Source organism: Stenella coeruleoalba (genome assembly GCF_951394435.1).
Source record: "Stenella coeruleoalba genome assembly, chromosome: 10".
Classification (NCBI taxonomy): Eukaryota; Metazoa; Chordata; class Mammalia; order Artiodactyla; family Delphinidae; genus Stenella; species Stenella coeruleoalba.
This window is the reverse complement of record NC_137156.1, coordinates 57,147,928-57,174,347: the sequence shown is the minus strand read 5'-3', so window position 1 is coordinate 57,174,347 and position 26,420 is coordinate 57,147,928. Positions and strand designations below refer to the sequence as shown.

General features: G+C 40.7%; 2 protein-coding genes across 2 annotated transcripts in view; both read right to left on the bottom strand.

The window, feature by feature from the left end:
- Positions 1 to 26,420, bottom strand: part of DLEC1 (DLEC1 cilia and flagella associated protein) — a 99,617-nt gene that overhangs the window by 39,652 nt on the left and 33,545 nt on the right. Inside the window, 1 exon segment of the mRNA XM_079933777.1 lies at positions 26,087 to 26,165. Within this exon segment, the coding sequence (XP_079789903.1) occupies positions 26,087 to 26,165 (79 nt within the window).
- On the bottom strand, positions 813 to 3,958 carry LOC307192633 (translation initiation factor eIF2B subunit delta-like). The gene is given in 2 exon segments (XM_079933781.1): positions 813 to 1,872; positions 1,875 to 3,958. Coding segments are annotated over 2 exon segments (1,572 nt in total). The 5' UTR covers positions 2,557 to 3,958; the 3' UTR covers positions 813 to 982.

Below are 26,420 nucleotides of genomic sequence, written 5' to 3'. Positions count from 1 at the left end.
GCTCCCAGCCACACAAGGCAAACCCCCAAGCAATAAGGGGCGGGATCCAGCAGTTTATGAAGGGATGTCTCACAAGATAAAATAATCAACTGCACTTTCTGGAAGTCAGCTCAGTAATTCTTGTATTGGTTCTGCCTCCTTCCATCCCCTTTCCTCACTCCTCCCTGGAATTGTAAATGACAGCACAAAATCTCCGCATTATGGGGCACCCAGGCTATGACACTTTGCGTCAGAAAGGTCCTAAAACAGCAGACCCTTAGGATGTGATTCTGGAGTTGGCTTTCTCCCCAGTCTGGCAGCGATCAGAACTCTAGCTGGTGGGAAGTAGGGTGTGATGATCCCTGAGATTACTAAGGCTTTCACCCATGGTCGACTTAAATGAGGTGCAGGCGGGCATTGAAACGTGGTAGCTACGGCGCGGTTGCAAGGTCTGGGAAGACAGTAAGTACACGGATTGCACAGTGGGCTGGCTTTCCGTAACAGCACTGGAAGCCATGGAGGAAAAAATTGACAGGCTCAGGGCAGCCAACTGCCAACTCAAGGGCCACTGTGAAGACATCCCTTGCATTCCTGGGTTACACTCAATTTGCTCCTGGGGTGGATGTGTGTGTGTGTGTGTGTGTGTGCGCGCGCGTGCGTGCGTGCGTGTTTCTTCTTGCTTGGTTTTTTACTTAATATTTCTGAACCTATGTTCTTTTTTTTTGTTTCAAATGTCTTTTAAATTTACCAAAATATGGAAAGAAAACAAAAATGAAATTATAGGAAACATAATAAGCCCCTGGCATATAAGGTACAGATCTTTATTCCTACCACAACTCCTTAGCCTCCAGCACTCACAGCCAGCATCCCATTCTGCTCCCCATCTCAGGACAGACAAGCCCTCTCACAGCTCCAAAAGGCTGGGGGATGAGACTGGGCTTATGTTTTTTGTTTTTTTTTAAGTGTAGGGAGTATGTCATTTATTGACCCTGTGTCCCTCCACTCACTGGTCACTACTCTTGACTCGCAGCACAACAGGTACAGAACTGCAAGGGATCATGCCCAGCTCCGTGATCACCAGATCCACCAGTTCTGGGGGGGTCATATCATAGACCAGATTCGACAACCATAGGGACGAGTGGTTCTGCCAGTCAGCCAGGACCACACGTTCTCCTCGCTCACACAGCAGATCGTCAAGGTCATCTAGCTCATTAGAGACAAAGGCATCAGTCTGCACACGCTCGCAAAACTTGTATGTTTCACAGCAGACCAGCACTGGCACATTATGGGCCCGTGCCACCAGGGCCAGCTGTGCTGTCCCTACCCGTGACATCACAGACCTGTTGGCCAGGAGTGCATGAGCTCCCAACAGCACCTTAGAAACCTCTGGGAGCACAAAGGAAGCTGCAGGAATCAGCAGGTAGGAGGCAGGGACCCCAGCACGGACCAGAGAACGTAGCGTGTGCTTTCCCTCCAGCTGTGGCCGGCTGTCCACCACTACCATCCGAAACCGCCCGCCCATAGCCCAAGCCTCCTGAAGAATTCGTGATACCAGAGATGAGCATCTATATATCAGGATCACATCTCCATTACTGGTCTTCTCATAAGCAAAGCGTGAGATTGCCTGAGCTGCAAGCACAATCTTCTCTTGCACATATGGTCCGATGGCTGCTCGAAGTTCTGACTCGGCCTCCTCTTCCCGCTTGGAGCCGCTCACACCCGTGATCTCCTTGTTAAGGAACTTGATGGCGTTGTACATGCTCGCCGACAGGGGACGGCACTGAGTCAGGAAGCTGAAGTAGGGCTTTAGTTTATTCACTAGGTCCCTTGACAGTTCTTCACTGGGAGGTGGGGTGTAGTCCTGAATCACCTGCTGCAAGGCACGAAGCAGGCAATGCACTGGGCATGGGAGCCACTGACCAGGCCCTGGGAGTACTGCAGGCCGAGTCGCACCATGGCTGGGGGGGTCACAGAGGATGGGATGCTCATAAACTGGCTTAGAGAGTTCTGTCTGCTGTGCTGGGGTAGGTGGGAGAAGAGACTGACTTTGCGTCCATAATCCTTTCGTGTAGGAACCTGCTGTCGTTCTGGTTTTTTAACAAGCCGCCTCAGAAGCGTGGAGTCATCAACCTGACTCTGCTCGGGTAGACCCTTCACTCCTGAGGGGGTTTCTCCAGCTGTGCTGGGGCAGGCCTGAGGAGGTGGCCCTCCTTGGTCCCCTTTTCTTGCCTGCTTCAGGGCCCGCTCAGCCTCCTGCTTGGCCCGCCTTTCAGCTCGAAGTTCAGCCTTACTCCCACCTGCTGGAACTTTCTCCTTGGCACTGCCCAACTGACTGTCCAGTCCAGGCAGGTCTTTGGTCGGGCCTTGACATTGGGCTGCAGATACAGCAGAGCCAGTTTCTGGTTCTTCCCCCTTTTCCTCCTTCCATTTCTTCTTCTGCAGTTTCTTTTCCTTCCGAAGCTGCAGCTTTTCTTCTTGGGTCATCTCCCTCCCCACTGCCCCAGGCCGAGGAACAAGCTCCGCCTTCATCCCAGATCCCGAGTCCTCGTGAACAGCCACGGCCACGGCAGCCATCATCCTCCTGGGCTTATGTTCTTAAGCAAAACTGGCTTATGACTTTCATTGTCAGAGCTCCTTATTTGGCTTTGGTGTCAAGGTAACATTAGGCTCTTAGTCCAAAATGACATAACACTGGGTGACTTATAAACAACAGGAATGTATTTCTCACAGTTCTGGAGGCTGGACAGTCCAAGATCAAGATGCCAGCACGATTGTGTTTTGGTGAGGGCCCTCTTCCATTCACAGCTGGCACCTTCTCACTGTGTCCTCAAGTGGCAGAAGGGGCAAGGGATCTCTCTAGAACCTCTTCAGAAAGGCACTAATCCCATTCACGAAGGCTTCACCCTCATGACCTAAGCACCTCCCCAAGGCCCCACCTTCTAATACCATCATCTTTGAGGGTTAGGATTTCAACATACGAATTTTGGAGGGACACAAACATTCAGACCATAGCAGGCTCATTACCTAAGAATGAGGGTATGTTCCTTCTTTTTGTAGTCTCTGACAGTTTATATAAGATCAGGATTAGCTTGAATGTTTGATGGTGTATACCTGTAAAATGATCTGGGCATGGAGTTTCTTTCAGTAAAAAGTTTTCTTTTTAAGCTATTTTCATCGAAGTTGGATAACCACATAGTTTAAAGAGGCAAGGAGTTCTACAAAATTTCGGAAATAGAAATCCTGCCCTCTTCCCCTGCCTCTACCCCTGCCATTTCCCACACCCAACCACAAACACTTTTTCCTCCTTTAGCTGATTATTTTGGAATTTACTTCCGTGGCTCCAGATGGCATGCTAATTTTTTTTTTTTCAGTTTTAGGCATTAATTATGGATGGGTGATATGGATATTCTCTCTTTCCTCACCCTTAGCCAGCTCACCGCATGCCACACCCTTCTTCTCCCTCATCTTCCCGATGTAAGTTACATCACACTCACGGTTAGATCAGTAATGTTTACATTATTGTTGCTATGTAAATGCTATTCACAGCTGAGCATGAAATTCTCCCTTATACAATTTTTGTTTTTCCGAAAGTTAATCAACCAATTATTTTGTTTGGTTTGTACTTATCAATAATTTAATCTCTTTCCACTACCCTACAAATTTCCTTCCAAGATGTCCAGATGTATCAGGGACTCTTATCAGTGTCACCCCCACAAGTCAACCCTTCCTAGAGCCTCTGGCCTCTTTTAATCTGGACTGGTCGCTTGCTACACCTACTGCTATGACCCAGGACAGGACAACCCCTGTAGCAGTTTTCAGACACATCCAGAAGTTCTTTGACAGTCCTTCCATTGAGAGGTGAGGTCTATCTATGTAGCTTCCCCTCGAATCTGGGCTAAACTTAGTGACTCATTTGTAACCTACAGCAATGCAGAGGAAGTAATGACTTTCTCATGTATTCCAAGGGAAACGAACCTCCAAGGTTAGGTCATAAAAAGTGATGCAGGGACTTCCCTGGTGGCACAGTGGATAAGAATCCACCTGCCAATGCAGGGGACATGGGTTAGAGCCCTGGTCTGGCAAGATCTCACATGCCGCGGAGCAACTAAGTCCATGCGCCACAACTACTGAGCCTGAGTTCTAGAGCCTGCGTGCCACAACTACTGAGCCCGTGTGCCACAGCTACTGAAGCCTACATGCCTATAGCCCATGCTCTGCAACAAGAGAAGGCACTGCAATGAGAAGCCCGCACACCACAACAAAGAGTAGCCCCCGCTCACCGCAACTAGAGAAAGCCCGCGCACAGCAACAAAGACACAACGCAGCCGAAGAAATAAAAATAAAATTAAATCTTAAGGGGCTTCCCTGGTGGCGTGGTGGTTAAGTAAGAATCCGCCTGCCAATGCAGGGGACATGGGTTCGAGCCCTCGTCTGGGAAGATCCCACATGCCGTGGAGCAACTAAGCCCGTGTGCCACAACTACCAAGCCTGCGCTCTAGAGCCCTTGTGTCGCAACTGCTGAAGCCCAGGTGCCTAGAGCCCGTGCTCCGCAACAAGAGAGGCCACTGCAATGAGAAGCCAGTGCACTGCAACGAAGAGTAGCCCCTGCTCGCCGCAACTAGAGAAAACCTGAGCGCAGCAACAAAGACCCAACACAGCCAAAAAAAAAAAAAAAGTGATGCAACCTCCCCCTTACTTGCTAGAATACTCACTTCGAAGCTCTGATCACTCACTTTGAGCTGCCTGATTACCCTGAGGTAGCCATTCTGTGAGGAAGCCCAGGCCACATGGAGAATACATGTGCATGTGCTCTGTTAGCACCCTCGACAGACAACTAACATCAACTACTCTGTGAGTGAAAATGCCTCAGAGAGTTCCAGCCCCATCTTTCAGGTAACCCCTGGTCACTGACTTTTTCCAGCTAGGTTCCAAACATCATGGAACAAGCCATTCCCATTGTGCCCTGTCAGAATTTCTGATCCAAAGAATCTACAAGCACGATAAAATTGTTGTTTTAAGTTGTTAAGCTTTGTACCAGCAGTAACTACAGAGCTCCTTAATCATTACTGACCTGGGCCTTTCCTGCATGTCTCTCCTATGCTGGATCTCTCGTTTCCCACACATCAAGCCTTCCTCTTCCTTGGTTTACTCACTTATATAGGAGAGCATGTTCCCTAAGAGTTTCCTGAGAAAGGGTGCATGGGACATACATTTTTAAAGACTTGGCAAATTTGAAAATGTTTTTATCCTTAAACTTTATAGTTTAGCTGGGTAAATAACTTAGGCACACAGTCATATGCCCAACAGATGCAAGGTGCATTTCTAAGAGACATCACTAGATACAATTCAATTTATATAACGGACAGTGGCAGACTGCGTTTCTCTTTGGGGAGGCTTGCCCTGGGGAAACCAGCCACTGTGCTCTGAGGAAGGGAAGGGAAAGGAAAGGAACTAGCTGAGGTGGAGAAGCCTCAGGCAGAGGAACTGAGGTCTCAGCTGAAAGCCAGCACCAACCACCACACGTGTGAGTGAATGAGACTTTGGCCCCAGTCTCTCGGCTGCGGCCCCAGATATCACAGAGTAGAGATAAACTCTCCTAGCTGTGTCCTATCTGATCAGAAAGCAAACTGCTGTTTCACGCTGCCAAGTCTTGGGGGCAATGTGTTACATGGTTACAGTAACTGGAACACTGAACATATTAAAAGAGACTCCAATGAAAGTTACCCTTAAAACCATGCTGGAAGGGACCATGTTAAGTACTTTCTTTCTTTGTTTTCTTCTATCAAGTACTTTTAACCACAAATGCTGTTCTTAAGTCCCAGAACATTAATACATCTGGGCTGTATGCCTCCCACAGTATAAATATTTAGAATCCTGCAACTGGACATGCAGTCACTGCGGTGATCTGACCCTGAGACTCACTAAACTAGATGCAGAGACTTCCACAAGTAGAATGTTATTCCAAGATTCTTCAGATGACTGTGGGTGGAGGGAGCTATAGGCGTGGAATGGGAGGATGCACTGTGGAATTAGACTGTAGTTAGAGGAATCAGCATGAAGTCATGATTTTTAAATATGTAAGCACATGGATATGGATATATGCATGTTTATGGGTACATATATATTTACATATATATATAGATGGACCTCTGAAATTGTTATTTTTCCCCACCTCTATCCATTTAAAGGACTTAGAAGCAATGACATCCCAGTAGCTAGTAGCAGATCTAGTGCTTAGATCTCGGTTTCTAAATACCATTCTCCACTAAAAGGAACCAGGGCTTCTTAGAAACTGATTTCAGAACTGGGACAAAGAGAGTACAAGATTAGCCTGGAACATCTTGTGATGGCAGAATGTAAGGAAGCGCTCAAGAAACTGCTAGGTCATATCAAAAGAACACGGGAGACAACGTGTAAGGCTCCCACTGGACAAATCTGAGATAATTTCAGAAGCAGAATGAATACTGACTTTAAATAACTCATTTTAGGCTAGATTAACAAAACTTCATTAAGTAGAATGAGTCTAAATAGATGTGCTCTCACCAAAAAAATGAACACTATACAATAGCCAATAGTTTACAGTACCTGGATACATATTTTGAAAAAGATGAAATGATCAATTAATCATAGGGGGTGAAAAAACCAATTACTTAACTAAAATTGACCAATCTTGTCTTTAATATATATTCTCTTGACTGGACCTACACTTATCCAAAAATTGGACACAAAATATGTTCCAAATGTCTGTTATAATATTCACATTGTGTTTGACACTCAGGTGTTTAAATGTTGTTATACCCCCAAGATCAAACTGACATCCAATAATGATTCTGCATCACAGACTAAAGCCCTTAGGTTTAAATCCTCTACACCAGGGACTTTTGACCAAAATGGGGGGAGTTGAGAAATTTTTGAGGGAAATGGTGCAGACCTGGCCTAACTAAGATAAAGAACACTAATAAAGGACACTGGAAGACACAGTCTGTCACATATACTCCACAATTAATTTTGCAAGGTTTTCTGGAAAGTTCATTTTAAAAATCCTGAAACTTTTTTTTTTTTTTTTTCCAGTATGCGGGCCTCTCACTGTTGTGGCCTCTCCCGTTGCGGAGCACAGGCTCCGGACACGCAGACTCAGCGGCCATGGCTCATGGGCCCAGCCGCTCCGCGGCATGTGGGATCTTCCCGGACCCGGGCACGAACCCGCGTCCCCTGCATCGGCAAGTGGACTCTCAACCACTGTGCCACCAGGGAAGCCCCTGAAACTGTTTTGATATCATTATTCAGACTGCTTAAGAATAGACTCCCAAACTGGCCTCTTTCTTACCCCCAAAATATGCAGACAAGATTCACTGTTCCCAGACTAAAGTTTTTCCTCTCCCCTCTCAGTTATAAATTCTTTTTGCCTTTGCTCACTGACAACAGTGTATTGGCTATTATTCGTTAAATGAGTATGCAGATCACTAATTCCTCTCTCAATGAGTCTTCCAATTCATGAGTATAATGTATTCTGTAGTGTGCTGGCAAATGTTTAACGACCAGTTCTTGGGGTGGGGAGAGTCCTGACTTGGTAATATTGGCTGATTTCTGTGGTGTAAAAATCCTCAATATGGTCAATTTCAAGATACCAATGTGACATCCCTGAGCACAGAGCTGGAAAGAGATGTGCATGATCAGCCCTCATGAGCTAGTACAATGTGGGGTACAGGCACACCTCGGAGATATGGTGGGGTCGGTTCTACATTTTCTTACTCTCCTCCCCAAATTTTATAATTTTGATGTCCTCTTTTATACCTTCATGTTTATCCTTTTGCTGTTATCATTGCTTTCACAAAATTTTTAAAATTATGACTATTTCATCTACATTTTCAAATTTCTAAGCATAAAGTTGTTCATAAACCTCTTGTTACCTTTCTAATGTCTGTAGGATCCATAATGATGTCTTTATTTCCCCTGACACTGGTAATTTTTACCTTCTCTCAGTTTGATCAGTTTTGCCAGGGACTAAGCAATTTTACTAATCTTTCCAAAGAATTAACTTTTGGCTTTGCTGATCCTACACTATATTTGTTTTCTATTTAATTAAAATGTGTTCTTGTTTTATTATTTCCTTCTTTCCAGCTTCTTTGGGCTTAATTTGCTATTCGTTTCTAATTTTTGAGATGTATACCTAGGTAACTGATTTTCAGACTATTTCTTTTTTTAAATTAATTTAATTTATTTATTTACTTTTGGCTGCGTTGGGTCTTTGTCACTGAGCGTGGGCTTTCTCTAGTTGCGACGAGTGAGGGCTACTCTTCGTTGTGGTGTGTGGGCTTCTCATTGTGGTGGCTTCTCTTGTTGCAGAGCACGGACTCTAGGCACGCGGGCTCAGTAGTTGTGGCGCACAGGCTTAGCTGCTCCGCGGCATGTGGGATCTTTCTGGACCAGGGCTCGAAGCCGTGTCCCCTGCATTGGCAGGCGGATTCTTAACCACTGTACCACCAGGGAAGCCCTATTTCTTTTCTAATATGTGAACATAAGTCTATACATTTTCCTCTAAGCATGTCTTTAGCTGCATCCCATAAGCTGTGATGTATCATTTAAAGATGATCATTCATTATTTTCTATTTTCTAATTTCCGTTATGACTTCTTTGACTCATGTATCTAGTAACGAATTGCTTAATCTCCAAATATGTGGGGGAGTTTCTAGTTATATATTCGTTATTCAGTCTACTTAGTTCAAGCTCTATATGCTTTCAGTCCTTTGAAATTTGTTAATTCCTTTATGATCCAGCACATAGACAATTTTGGTAAATGTTCCAAGTATACTTTTAAAGAAATTGTACATTGCAATTGCTGAGTACAGTGTTGTATATAACTCAATAAGATATAGTTTGTTAATTATATTGTTCAATTCTTCTGTGTGCTTACTGATATTTTTGTCTACCTGCCCTTTAAGTTTTTGAGAAAAGAATGTGAAAATCTCATGTTTATTATTGTTTGTTTTTCTTCTAGACTTGTAAAATTTTGCCTATATATATAATTTTTTTAATATAAATTTATTTACTTATTTAATTTTGGCTGTGTTGGGCCTTCGTTGCTGCACACGGGCTTTCTCTAGTTGCGGTGAGTAGGGGCTACTCTTCGTTGTGGTGTGCGTGCTTCTCATTGAGGTGGCTTCTCTTGTTGCAGAGCATGGGCTCTAGGTGTGCGGGCTTCAATAGTTGTGGCACGAGGGCTCAGTAGTTGTGGCCCATGGGCTCTACAGTGCAGCCTCAGTAGTTGTGGCTCATGGGCTTAGTTACTCTGCGGCTTGTGGGATCTTCCTGGACCAGGGCTCAACCGTGTCCCCTGCATTGGCAGGCAGATTCTTAACCACTGCGCCACCAGGGAAGTCCTGCTTATATATTTTGAGGCTAGGTCATTAGTGTATATAGACTTTATTTTCTTTTTTATTAATTAATTAATTTATTTTTGGCTGCATTGGGTCTTTATTGATGCACACGGGCTTTCTCTAGTTGCGGTGAGCGGGAGCTACTCTCTGTTGTGGTGTGCAGACTTCTCATTGCAGTGGCTTCTCTTGTTTCGGAGCACAGGCTCTAAGCACGCAGGCTTCAGTAGTTGTGGCACACAGGCTCATTAGTTGTGGCTTGCAGGCTCTAGAGCGCAGGCTTAGTAGTTGTGGCTCATGGGTTTAGTTGCTCCGCAGCATGTGGGATCTTCCCAGACCAGGGCTCGAACCCGTGTCCCCTGTACTGGCAGGTGGATCCTTAACCACTGTGCCACCAGGGAAGTCCCTAGATTTTAAATAGTTGTACCTTTTGGATGGATTTTTAAAAAAACTTTGATCAGTATAAAATGTCCCTCTTCTTTCTTTATTTCTACTAATGCTTCTTGACTTAATGTCTACTTTCTCTGATATTAGCATAGCCACACCAGTTTTTTACCTTTCTTTTTAAAGATCTTCTTTTTGATGTGAATCATTTTTAAAGTCTTTATTGAATTTGTTACAATATTGTTTCTGTTTTATGTTTTGGTTTTTTGGCCATGAGGCACGTGGGATCTAAGCTCCCTGACCAGCAATCAAACCCACAGTCCCTGCATTGGAAGGCGAAGTCTTAATCACTGGACTGCCAGGCAAGTCCCACCAGTTTTCTTTTGGTTAAGGTTTGTCTGATTATATCTTTTTCCATCCTTATATTTTCAATCTTTTAGTATCCTTTTTTTTTTTTTTAGGAGAAAGAAATTCAGATCATTTTTTTCAAGGCTGGCAGGAACCCACAACAGTTTGTGTGTAACAGACATTACAGTGGGGATTTATATGCTTATTTTTATTTATTTTTTGGAAAAATTTTTAATAAATTTATTCATTTATTTATTTTTGGCGGTGTTGGGTCTTTGTTGCTGCGTGCGGGCTTTCTCTAGTTGTGGTGAGTGCACGCTACTCTTCGTTGCGGTGCACAGGCTTCTCATTGTCGTGGCTTGTCTTGTTGCGGAGCACAGGCTCTAGGCGTGCAGGCTTCAGTAGTTGTGGCACGTGGGCTCAGTAGTCGTGGCTTGTGGGCTCTAGAGCTCAGGCTCAGTAGTTGTGGCACACGGGCTTAGTTGCTCCGCAGCATGTGGGATCTTCCCTGGCCAGGGTTCGAACCTGCGTCCCTTGCATTGGCAGGCAGATTCTTAACCACTGCGCCATCAGGGAAGCCCTATATCCTTATTTTTAAAGGTTATCTCACGTTAGCAGCATTTAGTTGGTTTTTGTTCTTCTACCCAGTCTGACGATCCTTCTCTCTTTTTTTTTTGGCCATACTGCGTGGCTTGCAGGATCTTACTTCCCCAATCAGGAATTGAACCCGTGCCCTTGGCAGTAAAAGCAGGGAGTCCTAACCACTGGACCACCAGGAATTCCCTGATCCTTCTTTTTTTTTAAAAAAAATATGTATGTATGTATGTATGTATGTATTTATTTTTGGCTGCGTTGGGTCTTCATTGCTGCACGCAGGCCCTCTCTAGTTGCTACGAGCGGGGGCTACTCTTCACTGTGGTGCGCAGGCTTCTCATTGTGGTGGCTTCTCTTGTTGTGGAGTGTGGGCTCTAGGGCTCTAGGTGCATGGGCTTCAGTAGTTGTAGCACGTGGGCTCAGTAGTTGTGGCTCGTGGGCTCTAGTGCACAGGCTCAGTAGTTGTGGCGCATGGGCTTAGTTGCTCTGTGGCATGTGGGATCTTCCTGGACCAGGGCTCAAACCCGTGTTGCCTGCATTGGCAGGAGGAGTCTTAGCCACTGCATCACCAGGGAAGTCCCTCCTGATCCTTCTTTTTTAATTGAAGTACTTGGTCCATTTAATTACTTCATGTAATTATCAAAAAATTTGAGTATAATATAGCTAATTCACTTTGTTATACAGCAGAAACTAATACAACATTGTAAAGCAATTATACTCCAATAAAGATGTTAAAAAATTTTTTGAGTATAAATCTACCATGTTTTTATTTTCTATTTGTACTATCCCCCATGTTCCTTTTTCATTTCTTATCTTCTATTAATCAAATATTTTTTAAAAATTCCATTTCCCCCATTACCTTATTATTTTTATATCATTTTACTATTTGAATAATGATTAGTCCAGAGATTACAACAAGCAACCTTAAATTATTAAAGTTTCCATATTAATTAGCACTTATACACTTCCAAGAGAATCCAAGGATCTTGGAACACTTTAAATCCACTTACCCCTCCCACTTTTGGGGTATAGTTATGTTTTTAATTCTACATATATTTAAATAACATATAATTATTAATAATAACTACATTATTATTATGGTTATGTTACATTTAATATTAATTTACATGTCTTAACAAGTTTACCCTTACTGTTGCTCTTCATTCTTATATTTCTCTACTCCCATATGGTAGACTTTTCTTCTGACTGAAGAATTCCTTTGGTTCAGGTCTTCTGGTGATGAATTATTATTATCTGGTAATGAATTACTAGTTTTTGTTTGTCTGAGAATGTCTTCATTTTATCTTCTTTTTTTTTTTTTCACCACACCGTGTGGCTTGCAATATCTTAGTTCCCCGACCAGGGACTGAACCCAGGCCCTTGGCAGTGAAAGCACTGAGTCCTAACTACTGGACTCCCAGGGAATTCCTTATTTTCACTTTTAAAGAAAATTTTCACTAGGTTTAGAATTCTAGATTGAAAGTTATTTTCTCTCATCACTTTGAAGCTTCCATTCCAATATTTTCTAGCTTCTGTCATTACTGTTAGAAGGCAGTGGGTCTTTTTTCTCTAGATGCTTTAAGATCCTCCCCAAACCCTGTCTTTAGAGCAGAATTTTACTATAATGTGTAAGTATATGTATATAAGTATATGCATAAGGTACAGTTTCTTTATTTTATCCTTCTTAGGGTTGTTAGTGTTTTACTCTATGGCTTGAACTCTTCATTACTTTTGGATCATTCTCAACTATTTTTTCTTCAAATACTGCTTCTGTGACATTGTCTCCTCTTTTTCTGGGGCTTCAATTACATAACAGACCTGTTTACTATGCCCCATATTTTTTAACGTAGTTTTCTATATTCCTTCATCATTTTTCTCTTTATACTTCAGCCTGGATCATTTCTACTGACATATCTGCAAGTCTTCCCTTCATCTGTGTCTAATTTGCTGTTAAGCCTTCTATTGAGTACTTCATTTCAGTTCCAGAATTTTCTTTTTTTTGTAGATTCCTCAGGTTATTTACATACAACATTGCCATAACTGGAAGTCTCCACAGAATACATATTTTTAGTGCTTTATTTTGAGATATTAGATTTACAAGAGTTGCAGAAATAATCCAGAGAGTTCCCATAAACTCTTCATCTAGCTTCCCCTTATGTTAACATCTTAGATAACAACAGAACAATGACCAAAACTAAGAAATTAAGGTTGGTACCATATATTAACGAAAGAAAGAATTTATGTGGACTTCTCCAGTTTGTCCACTAACATCCTTTCTCTATTCCTGGATCCAATCCAGGATCTGCAGTTGCATTAGGCTGTCATATCTTCTTAGTCTCCTCCAACTTGTGACAGTTTCTCAATCTTTCCTTGTTGTCTGTGACCTTCCATGACCTTGAGCCTTTTAAAGAGTACGGGTCAGTTATTTTGTAGAATGTCTCTCTACAGTGTGTCCTTCAGTTTGAGTTCTCTGATGATTACTCATGAATGGGCTGAGGTTGTGCATTATTTGTAGGAATACCACAAAAGTGATATCATATCGGGGTTATATGCTATTGATGTGTCCTATTAGTGGTGATGGTAACCTTAACCACTTGGTTAAATTGGTGTCTTCCAGGATTCTCTACTGTACAGTTACTATTTTTCCTTTGTAATTGCTAAATATTTGGGGAGAGACTATGGAATTATGTTTCTGCTCACACTTCTACCCAATAATTTTAGCATCTATTAGTATGTCTTGCCTGCAGATTTTATTAGTGTGATAGTTAATGGTTAAATTTTTTTTTAGTGTGGGTTTTTTCTTATTTATTTATTTATTTATTTATTTATTTAGGCTGTGTTGGGTCTTTGCTGCTGCGCGCAGGCTTTCTCTAGTCATGGCAAGCGGGGGCTACTCTTCATTGTGATGAGCGGGCTTCTCATTGCAGTGGCTTCTCTTGTTGTAAAGCACAGGCTCTAGGCATGCAGGCTTCAGTAGTTGCAGCATGCGGGCTCAGCAGTTGCAGCATGCGGGCCCTAGAGTGTGCAGGCTTCATAGTTGTGGCACGCAGGCTCAGTAGTTGTGGCGCACAGGATCTAGAGCACAGGCTCAGTAGTTGTGGCGCATGGGCTTAGTTGCTCCATGGCATATGGGATCTTCCCAGACCAGGGATCAAACCTGTGTCCCCTGCATTGGCAGGCGGATTCTTAACCACTGTGCCACCAGGGAAGTCCCTAATGATGATTTTTAAATTCTCATTCTTTCTACATTATTAATTAGAATTCTTTCATAACAAAGAGTTGTCCCTTTTCTCCCATTTATTTATTCAGATATTTACTTATATTAGTATGGACTCATGGATATTTACTTTACTCTTTGGGTTATAATCTAATAACATTATTATTTGTTTTGTTGCTTGAGTTGTTTCTCTTTTGGCCATTGGGAGCTCTGTGTCCTTCTGACATGCCCTCTCCCCTACTCACACACACACTCTCTTTTTCTCTCTCTCTCTAGCACTTCCTTACTTTCTGGCACCACAAGATGCTCTACATTCATTTCCTATTTTCCCTGCCTCAACCCTGGAATCAAACAGTTTTCCAATGAGCCCTGGGTTCCTTTTTTTGGAAAATAGTACTTAGAAACCAAGATCCATAGAACAGGTGTGCTAAATGCTACTAGGGTGTCATTATTTCTCTCTCTCTAGTGGATACAGCCAAGAAACATATGCATGTGTACTAACCAACACATTCACATACATCTACACTTATTCTTGTATTTATCCAACTGTGTGTATGTGTTATCCCCAACATACACACCTATATTTTTAAACCATGAATCCATATTTACACTTCCAAATACAATCTAGCACCATAGAGTTCATTCTAGCATTCCCCTTTTCCTTATATGTAACTTCTTTTTGCAACAGTGAAAAAACCTAATTCTCATTCATATTTTTTTAATTTAAAAGGTTTCATCAGGTCCAGGATCAAGATGGTGGAGTAGCTCATCAAGGACGTGAAGCTCACCTCCTCCCACAAATATATCAAAAATACATCTACACGTGGAACAATTCTCACACAATATCTACTGAACACTGGCAGAAGACCTCAGACCTCTGAAAGGGCAAGAAAATCTCCACATTACCAGGTAGGACAAAAGAAAAAAGCAAAAAATAAAAGAAAAGAAAAAGACAGTGAGAAGGGAATCGGAATGGGACCTGCAACCCTGGGAGGGAGTTGTGAAAGAGAAAAGATTCCTGCATGCTGGGAAGTCCCCTCACCAGCGGGGAGCTCAGCCAGGAGAGCAGGGGAGCTTCAGAGCCTTGGAGAAGAATGCAGCAACTGGTTTGCAGCAGCTAGAATGGAGAGAGGGACTTCCCTGGTGGTCCAGTGGCTAAGACTCCACGCTCCCAATGCAGGGGGACCAGGTTCTATCTCTGGTCAGGGAACTAGATCCCACATGCTGCAACTAAGAGTTCACATGCTGCAACTAGAGATCCTGCATGCCGCAACTAAAAGATCCTACGCATTGCGACTAAAGATCCCGCACTCTGCAATGAAGATCCTGTGTGCTGCAACTAAGACCCAACACAGCCAAATAAATATTTTTTTAAAAACTTAAAAAACATAAAACAAAAGCCATAAAGAAAGATAAAGAAGGACTCTATATAATGACAAAAGGATCAATACAAGAAGAGGATTTTATACTCGTCAACATATATGCACCTAATATAGGAGCACCCAAATATATAAAACAAATACTAACAGACAGGGAGAAACTGACAGGAATACAATAATAGTAGGAGACTAACACCCTACTCACATCAATGGACAGATCTAGACAGAAAATCAATAAGGCAACAGAGATCCCAAATGATACAATAGAACAGATAGACTTAATTGATATTTTCAGGACATTACATCCAAAAAAACCAGAACACACTGTTTTCAAGTGCACATGAAACATTCTCTAGGACTTACCACATACTAGGGCACAAAACTAACCTCAACAAATTTAAAAGTATAAAAATTACCTCAAGCATCTTTTCTGACCACAATGGCATGAAACTAGAAATCAACCACAGAAAAAGAAAGGAGAAAAAAACAATTACATGGGGACGGAACAACATGCTACTAAAGAACCAATGGATCAACGATGAAACCAAAGAGAAAATTTGAAAATGCCTTGAGACAAATGACAATGCAAACACAACCATACAAAATCTGTGGGATGCAGCAAAAGTGGTTCTTAGAGGGACATGCATAGCAATATAGTTCTTCCTTCCAAAACAAGAAAAATCTCAAATAACCTAAACTACCACTTAAAAGAATTAGAAAAAGAATTTAAAAAAAACTAAAGTCAGCAGAAGGAAGGAAATAATAAAGACCAGAGAGGAAATAAATAAAATAGAGATTAAAAAAATAATAGAAAAAAATCAATAAAACTAAGAGCTGGTTCTTTGAAAGGGTAAACAAGATTGACAAACCTCTGGCCAGGCTCACCAAGAGAAAAAGAGAGAGAACACAAATAAACAAAATAATAAATGAAAAAGGAGACATAACAACTGATAGTGCAGAAATACAAAAAACTGTAAGGGAATACTATCAACAATTATATGCCAACACATTCAACAACCTAGAAGAAATGGACAAGGTTCTAGAAACATAAAGCCCACCAAAACTGAATCAAGAAGAAATAGATTATTTGAACAGACTAATCACTAGAGGTGAAATAGAATCTGTAATTTAAAAATTCCCTACAAACAAAAGTGCAGGACCAGAATTCTACCAAACATACAAAGAACTCATATCAGTCCTTCTTAAACTCTTCCAAAAAACCGAAGAGGAGGGAACACTCCCAAAGATATTCTATGAAGCCACCATCACCCTGATACCCAAACCAAAGACACCACCAAAAAAGAAAATTACAGGCCAATATCTTTGATGAATATAGATGCGAAAATTCTCAAAAAATATTAGCAAATATTAGAAAATATTAGCAAACCAAATCCAACAACACATAAAAAAGATCATACACCACAATCAAGTGGGATTCATCACAAGCTCACAAGAATGGTTCAACATATGCAAATCAATCAATGTGATACCCACAGAAACAAAAGACAAAAACCACATTATCATCTCAATAGATGCAGAAAAAGCATTTGGCAAAATACTACATCCATTCATGATAAAAACTCTTAACAAAATGGGTAGAGAGGGAACATATCTCAACACAATAAAAGCTATTTATGACAAACCTACAGCCAGTATAATACTCGATGGTGAAAAGCTGAAAGACTTCCCGCTAAAATCTGGAACTAGACAAGGATGCCCACTCTCATCATTTCTATTCAATATAGTATTGGAAGTCCTTGCCACAGCAATCAGACAAGAAAAAGAAATAAAAGGTATCCAAATTGACAGAGAAGAGGTAAAACTGTCATTATATGCAGATGACATGATTCTATATATAGAAAACCCTAGCAACTCCACACAAAAACTACTAGAACTGATAAACAAATTCAGCAAGGTAGCAGGATACAAGATTAACTTCCAAAATATACAAACAGCTCATACAACTTAACAACAAAAAAGAACCCAATCAAAAAATGGACAGAAGACCTAAATAGACATTTCTCCAAGTAAGAAATACAAATGGCCAAGAGGTACATGAAAAGATGCTCAACATCGCTAATTATTAGAGAAATGCAAATCAAAACTACAGTGAGGTACCACCTCACACCAGTCAGAATGGTCATCGTTAAAAACTCTACAAATAACGAATGCTGGAGAGGATGTGGAGAAGAAGGAACTCTCCTACACTGCTGGAGGGAATGTAAGTTGGTACAGCCACTACTGAAAATAGTACGGAATGTTCTTGAGAAAACTAAAAATAGAATTACCAGCAATCGCACTCCTGGGCATGTATCCAAACAAAACTCTAATCCAAAAAGATTCGTGCACCCCTGTGTTCATAGCAGCACTATTCACAATAGCCAAGACATGGAAATAACCTAAATGTCCATCGACAGAGGAATGGATAAAGAAGATGTGGTGTGTATATACAATGGATTATTACTGAGCCATAAAAAAAGAGCAAAATAATGCCATTTGCAGCAACGTGAGATTATCATACTAAGTGAAGTAAGCCACAAAGAGAAAGGCAAATACCATATGACATCACTTACATATGGAATCCAAATTATGACACAAATGAACCTATCTATGAAACAGAAACAGAGTTATGGACATAGAGAACAAACTTGTGGTTGCCAAGGGGGAGGGGGGAGGGGGACGGATGGAGTCAGAGATTGGGGTTAGCAGATGTAAGCTATTATATATGGAATGGATAAACAACAAGGTCCTACTGTACAGCACACAGAACTATATTCAGTATCCTATGATAAACCTTAATGGAAAAGAATATTAAAAAAAGAATGTATATATGTATAACTGAATCACTTTGCCATACATCAGAAATTAACACAACGTTATAAATAAACTATACTTCAATAAAAACAAAAATTCCCCAAATTAAAAAATAAATAGAAGTTTTCATCAGTGTCAACACAAGTTTATAAAAAAATGATACTGTTCCCAATAAAGATGTTAAAAAAAAATGATACTGTAACTCCTTCCCTGAAATGTGCTAATTATGTATGATTCTCTGTGCAGTGTAAGTGGCTTCTTCCAGCCATATGTACTCAGATCTTACTCATAATCATTATGCTGTGCTTTGATTAATTTTAACATTATTTTACATATACTTCACTATATATTTTTTTAAATTAAATTTATTTTTTATACAGCAGGTTTCCCTCTATATTTAACCATTTTGCATATTTAGTGACCTTACGAAACCATCTGTAAGCTGTCATTCACCACCTTATCGAAACCCCTTGGGAAGATCTCAGACAAGACGTTAGAGTAGAAGGACGTGAGTTTAGCCCTTCTTATGAAAACACCCAAATCACAGGTAACTGCTGAACAATCATTGACAAAAAAATGCTGGAACCTACCAAAAAAGATATCCTACATCTAAAGACAAAGAAGCCACAACAAGACGGCAGGAGGGATGCAATCATGATAAAATCAAATCCCATATCTGCCAGGTGGGTGACCCACAAACAAACCCTTCGAGAAGTACACACACACACACACACACACACACATATACACACACACTCTTTTTTTTTTTTTTTTTTAGTAAAATGAGGCCCCTTTCATTTGTTCTTGATTTACCTTGCATCAGGGGCAGGCAAGGCTAAGAGGTAGACCCATATTCAAGTATTCAAGTAATTCAGTCAGTGGACCTACTATATGCCAGCACTAATAATAAAATGATAACATAAACCTAGAAATAACCCCTGCCCATGTGGGTTTCAATCTAGTGGGGAAGATAAATAAAATTGTGTCACAGGGACTTCCCTGGTGGCACAGTGGTTAAGAATCTGCCTGCCAATGCAGGGGACAAGGGTTTGAGCCCTGGTCCCGGAAGATCCCACATGCCATGGAGCAACTAAGCCCATGTGCCACAGCTACTAAGCCTGTGCTCTACAGCTCATGAACCACAACTACTGAGCCCACGTGCCACAACTACTGAAGCCCACACTCCTAGAGCCCGTGCTCTGCACCAAGAGAAGCCACAGCAACGAGAAGCCTGCACACCACAAGGAAGAGTAGCCCTGGCTCACCGCAACTAGAGAAAGCCCGCGCATGGCAACAAAGACCCAACACAGCCAAAAATAAATAAGTAAAAATTTACAAAAGAAAAAAAAGAATAGTAATTTGTGTTAATAAAGAAGCTTTTCAAAAAAAAAATTGTGCCACAGAAGAGTAAAGACAGGAGGGGAAGATGGTCCTATGCAACCTAAGCTCACCTCATCTACAGGCTCCACAGTGGACACTTGCAGGTCCTAAGGAAATGGCTTTTGTATGTCCCTGGGCAGCCATCCCTTTGCCCCATTCCATGCCCAAACTGAAATTATTTCAGCTCCCTTTCTCTTGAGTCTCTGCCAACTTTTCCAACTGTCTTTGAAATGTGATGACCAGACACAGAAATCCCAAGCACACAAGTCCAAAAGAGAATACATAACTGTTGAGTTCAAGAAGTAAACAAAATGCTTTCTTTAACATTTAGCCCAAAAGCCTGACATCTTAGTCTGCTTTTGCTATGGGTGGATGAGAGTTCCTAAAGAATTATGGCTTTGCAAGTGCTCTTTAAACTGTAAAGTACAATCCATGTGTGTGTGAAGGGACTGTCATCATTAAGAATAGCTGTCTTTGCATATGGTGGGCAGAACTGGTGACTGCTAAGCTTGGTGTTGACCTGATTCCCCAGGATGGAAGGAGGCTAGCAGCAAGAGGGAAACTAGGAAAAGGAATGAGAAAGGTCTCTACATATTGCTCTTGAAGTAATCACTAGACATACTGTTAAGTGAAAAAAGCAAGGTGTGGACAGTAAGAAGGAGAAAGGGTTCAAATATATATCTACATATTTGCTTATGATTCCAAAAAGAAACAATGGAAGAACCCAAACTAATAGAAATAGTTATCTATAGAGGTAAGGAGAATTTAAGGAAGAGGGGATATAAACAGAAGTTTGAGGGAAAGTTTTTTTAAAAACAGGAAATCACAGGTAATAAATGCAGAAAGAATAACAGAATTAGAAGTCACCGTTTTATAACCCCTAATTAAAAAAAATTGATCTAGGCAACAATCACCTAATGCTACTAAAACCATTAAATAAAACATTGATAAAAACTTTATAAAGGATGAATTAGGCTCATAAAACCTGAAGCCATTCATCACCAATAATAGGAAAACCGAGTATCACGTTCTCCTGATGGGATTCAACAAGAAATATACACCACAACCAAAGAAGTATTCTTGCCAAAAAAATTTAAAAATTAAAAAAAACTTGAACATGAATCTAATCAAACCTCTACATCTGACAAGTTTATAAAATACATGGAGGATAAAGGAATATGTTTAATGTCACCAAATAAAGCAATTAGCGAGAGTCAAACTGAGACAAGAAGGCAGAGTAAAAGGACTTCAGTTCAACTCCTCTCACAAAAACACCAAAATCACAACTAACTGCTGAACAACCATCAACAAAAAAACTCAAACCTACCAAAAAAGATATTCTGCACCCAAAGACAAAGAAGCCACAACGAGATGGTAGGAGGGGCACTTTTCTGATATAATCAAATCCCATAACCACTGGGTGGGCAACCCACAAAGTGGAAAATAATTATATTGCAAAGGTTCTCCCATAGGAGTAAGAGTTCCAAGCCCCACGTCAGGCTCGCCAGACTGGGCATCTGGCATCAGGAGGAGGAGCCCCCAGAGCATTCGGCTTTGAAGGCCAGTGGGGCTTGAGTGCAGGAGCTCCACAGGATTGGGGGAAACAAAGACTCCACTCTTGGAGGGCGCACACAAGGTTTCACGTGCACTGGGACTCAGGGCAAAGCAGTAACTCCATAGGAGCCTGGGCCAGACCCACCTGTGGGTCTTGGAGGGTCTCCTGGGGAGGTGGGGGTCAGCTGTGGCTCACTGTGGAGGCAAGGACACTGGTGGCGGATGCCCCAGGGAATACCCATCAGCGTGAGCTCTCCCAGAGGTTGCCATTTTGGCACTGAGACCAGACATCACCAAACAGCCTGCACTTCTCCAGTGCTGGGACATCTCAGGCCAAACAACCAACAGGGTGGGAACACAGGCCCACCCACCAGAAGACAGGCTGCCTAAAGACATCCTGACCCCACAGCTGCTTATAAACACAAATTTTGACACGAGCCAGCCCACCAGAGGGATATGACCCAGCTCCACCCACCAGTGGGCAGGCACCAGTCCCTCCCACCAGGAAGCCTGCACAAGCACCTGGACCAACCTCACACACCAGGGGGCAGACACCAGAGGCAAGAACTATAATCCTGCAGCCTGAGGAATGGAGGCCACAAACACAGAAAGTTAGACAAAATGAAAAGACAGAGAAGTACAGCTGTTCCACTATGAGATTAGAAATCAATGACAAGAAAAAAACTAAAAAACACAAACACATGGAGGTTAAACAATATGTTACTGAACAACCAACAGATCACTGAAGAAATCAAAGAGGAAATAAAGAACTACCTAGAGACCAATGAAAATGAAAACACAATGGTCCAAAGTCTATGGGATGCAGCAAAAGCACTTTTAAGAGGGAAGTTTATAGCAATACACTCTTACCTCAGGAAAGAAGAAAAATCTCAAATAAACATCCTAACGTTGTGCTTAAAGCAACTAGAGAAAGAAGAACAAGCAAAACCCAAAGTTAGGGACTTCCCTAGTGGTCCAGTGGTAAAGAAACTGCCTTCCAATGCAGAGGACACGGGTGCGATTCCTGGTTGGGGAACTAAGATCCCACATGCTGCAGGGCAACTAAGCCCGCACACCACAACTACAGAGCCCATATACCCTGGAGCCCACGCGCCACAACTAGAGAGAGAAAACCTGCATGCCACAACTAGAAAGAAGCCTGTGCGCCGCAATGAAGATCCCACGCACTGCAATGAAAGATCCCACATGCTGCAACGAAGACCCCACGTGCCACAACTAAGACCCGACACAGCCAAAAAATAATTAATTAATTAAAATTTTTAAAATAAAAACCAAAGTTAGTTGAAGGAAAGAAATCATAAAGATCAGAGCAGAAATAAATGAAATAGAGATGAAGAGAACAATAGAAAAGATCAATGAAACAAAAAAGTCAGTTCTTTGAAAAGATAAACAAAATTGATAAACCTTTAACCAGACTCATCAAGAAAAAAAGGGAGAGGGCTCAAATCAATAAAATCAGAAATGAAGAAGAAGTGACAATGGACACCACAGAAACACAAAGGATCATAAGAGACTACTACAAGCAACTATATGCCAATAAAATAGACAACCTAGAAGAAATGGACAATTTCTTAGAAAGGTACAACCTTCCAAGACTGAACCAGGAAGAAATAGAAAATATGAACAGACAAATCACAATTACTGAAATTGAAGCTGTAGTTTAAAAACTTCCAACAAACAAAAAAGTCCAGGACCAGAAGGCTTCACAGGAGAATTCTATCAAACATTTAAAGACTTAACATCTGTCCTTCTGAAACTCTTCCAAAAAATTGCAGAGGAAGGAATACTCCTAAACTCATTCTATGAGGCCACCATCACCCTGATACTAAAACCAGACAAAGATACTACAAAAAAAGAAAATTACAGGCCAAAATCACTGATGAACATGGATGCAAAAATTATCAACAAAATACTAGCAAACCAAATCCAACAATACATTAAAAGGATCATACATCATGATCAAGTGGGATTTATCCCAGGGATGCAAGGATTTTTCAATACCCACAAATCAGTCAGTGTGATATACCACATCAACAAATTGAAGAATAAAAACCATATGATCATCACAATAGATGCAGAAAAAGCTTCTGACAAAATTCAACACTCACTTATGATAAAGACTTTCCAGAAAGTGGGCATAGAGGGAACTCACCTCAACATAAAAAAGGCCATATGACAAACCCACAGCTAACATCATACTCAACGTCGGAAAACTGAAAGCATTTCCTCTAAGATCAGGAAAAAGACAAGGAGGTCCATTCTCACCACCATTATTCAACATAGTTTTAGAAGTCCTAGCCATGGCAATCAGAGAAGAAAAAGAAATAAAAGGAATCCAAATTGGCAAAGAAGTAGAACTGTCACTGTTTGCAGATGACATGACACGATACACAGAAGAGCCTAAAGATGCTACCAGGAAACTACTACAGCTCATCAGTGAATTCGGTAAGGTTGCAGGAAACAAAATTATTACACAGAAATCTCTTGCATTGCTATACACTAACAACAAAAGATCAGAAAGAGAAATTAAGGAAACAATCCCATTTACCATCACATCAAAAAGAATAAAATACCTAGGAATAAACATGCCTAAGGAGGCAAAAGACCTGTACTCTGAAAACTATAGGACACTGATGAAAGAAATTGCAGATGACACAAACAGATGGAAAGATACACCATGTTCTTTGATTGGAAGAATCAATATTGTCAAAATGACTATACTACCTAAGGCAATCTACAGATTCGATGCAATCCTTATTAAATTACCAGTGGCATTTTTCACAGAATTAGAACAAAAAACTTTACAATTTGTATGGAGACACAAAAGACCCTGAATAGCCAAAGCAATCCTGAAAAAGAAAAACAGATCTGGAGGAATCAGACTCCCTGACTTCAGACTATACTACAAAGCTACAGTAATCAAAACAGTTTGGTATTGGCACAAAAACAGAAATATAGATCAATGAACAGGACAAAAAGCCCAGAAATAAACCCACACACCTATGGTCAATTACTCTATGACAAGGGAGGCAAGAACATACAGTGGAGAAAGGACAGTCTTTTCAATAAATGGTGCTGGGAAAAATGGACAGCTACAGGTAAAAAATGAAATTAGAACACTCTCTAACACCATACACAAAAATAAACTCAAAATGGATTAAAGACCTAAATGTAAGGCCTGATACTATAAAACTCTTAGAGGAAAACACAGGCAGGACACTCTTTGACATGAATTGCAGCAATATCTTTTTCAATCCACCTCCTAGAGTAATGGAAATAAAAACAAAAATAAACAAGTGGGATCTAATTAAACTTAAAAGCTTCTGCACAGCAAAGGAAACCATAAACAAAACAAAAAGATAACCCACAGAATGGGAGAAAATATTTGCAAATGATGAGACCGACAAGGGATTAATCTCCAAAATATACAAACAGCTCATGCAGCTCAACATAAAAAAAAAACCAACCAAATAAAAAAATGGGCAGAAGATCTAAATAGACATTTCTCCAAAGAAGACATATAGATGGCCAAAAAGCACATGAAAAGATGTTCAACATCACTAATTATTAGAGAAATGCAAATCGAAACTACAACCAGTCAGAATGGACTTCATCAAAAACTCTATAAACAATAAAAGCTGGAGAGGGTGCGGAGAAAAGGGAACCCTCCTACACTGTTGGTGGGAATGTAAATTGGTAATATCATTATGGAGAATAGTATCGAGGTTCCTTAAAACTAAATAGAACTACCATATAATCCACCAATCCTGCTGCTGGGTATATATCCGGAGAAAACCATAATTCGAAAAGATATATGCACCCTAATGTTCACTGCAGCACTATTTACAATAGCGAAGACATGAAAGCAACCTAAATGTCCATCAACAGATGAATGGATAAAGAAGATATGGTACCTATATAGAATGAAATATGACTCAGCCATAAAAAAGAATGAAAGAATGCCATTTGCAGCAATGTGGATGGACCTAAAGTTTATCATACTAAGTGAAGTAAGTCAGACAGAGAAAGACAAATATCATATGGTATCACTTACAGGTGGATTCTAAAAAAATTGATACAAATGAACTTATATAAAAACAGAAACAGACTCACAGACTTCGAAAACAAACTTACGGTTATCAAAGGGAAAAGGTGGGAGGAGGGGTAAATTAGGAGTTTGGGATATAACATATATACATTACTACATATAAAACAGACAATCAACAAGGACCTACTGTATAACACAGGGGACTCTACTCAGTATTCTGTAATAACCTATATGGGAAAAGAATCTGACAAAGAATGTATATATGTATACGTATAACTGAATCACTTTGCTGTACACCTGAAACTGACACAACATTGTAAATCGACTGTACTCTAATATAAAATAAAAATTAAACTAAAAAAACAAAAAATAAAGCAATTAGCCAAATCCAGAATATAAGAAATTACAGTTTCTTCTACAAATAAATGGCATTTTTAAAAAGAAAAGGATGGAGCAGCAATTATAAACTAAGGGAGAAATAAGAGATACTTTAACCAAATGCAATGTTTGAATTCTGACTCAAAGAAACCAATTATAAATTGACTTTTTAAAAAAAATAAATAGCTAAAAATCAGATGTGGATGTATATTGGTTGATATTAAGGAATCACTGTTAATATTGCTGGGTATGATGATGGTTATTCTTTAATAGTCCTTATCTGTTAGAGATACTCACTTAAGTATTAACTGAAGAATGACAGGCTATCGAAGCTTTTCCTTAAAATACTCCAGTGAATGCATGTGCACACAGACACACATACATGAAGTTGTGAGGGTAACAGATGAAACCAGATTTGCAGAATGTAGGTAACTGTTGAAGCTGGGTGATGGACACATCAGCGTTCTTTACAGTCTTTTCCCTAGTTTTGTGTATGGCCTGTGTGTGTGTGTGTGTGTGTGTGTGTGTGTGTGTGTGTGTGGTTTTAAAATTTCACAGCAAAGACTTTTAAAAATAAGGAAGCAGAGTGGGATGTGTAAAGAAACCAGAGTCCTACCTCATAAACTTGTCCAATTTCATAATCTGTGAAAAATGCGATTGAGGGCTTAGCTAGAAACACTGGAGTATCAGCACAACTGTGGGAGGACAAGAAAGGGTGAGAAAGGCTGTTAGTTTCATCCATGTGACTGATTCATGGAAAAGAAATACATCCAAGCCATCAAAGAGATAGGCAATGTGTCATCTGTTGGCTTTTGTTGTTGTTAAAGCAGGTCACAAAAGAGCTTTACAGCGAGATCAAATCTTTGTGAAAACACATATATCTACATATTTCCTTTTAAATATGCAGAGGAAAAACTCTGGAAGCTTAAACACCAATACGTTAATTGGGT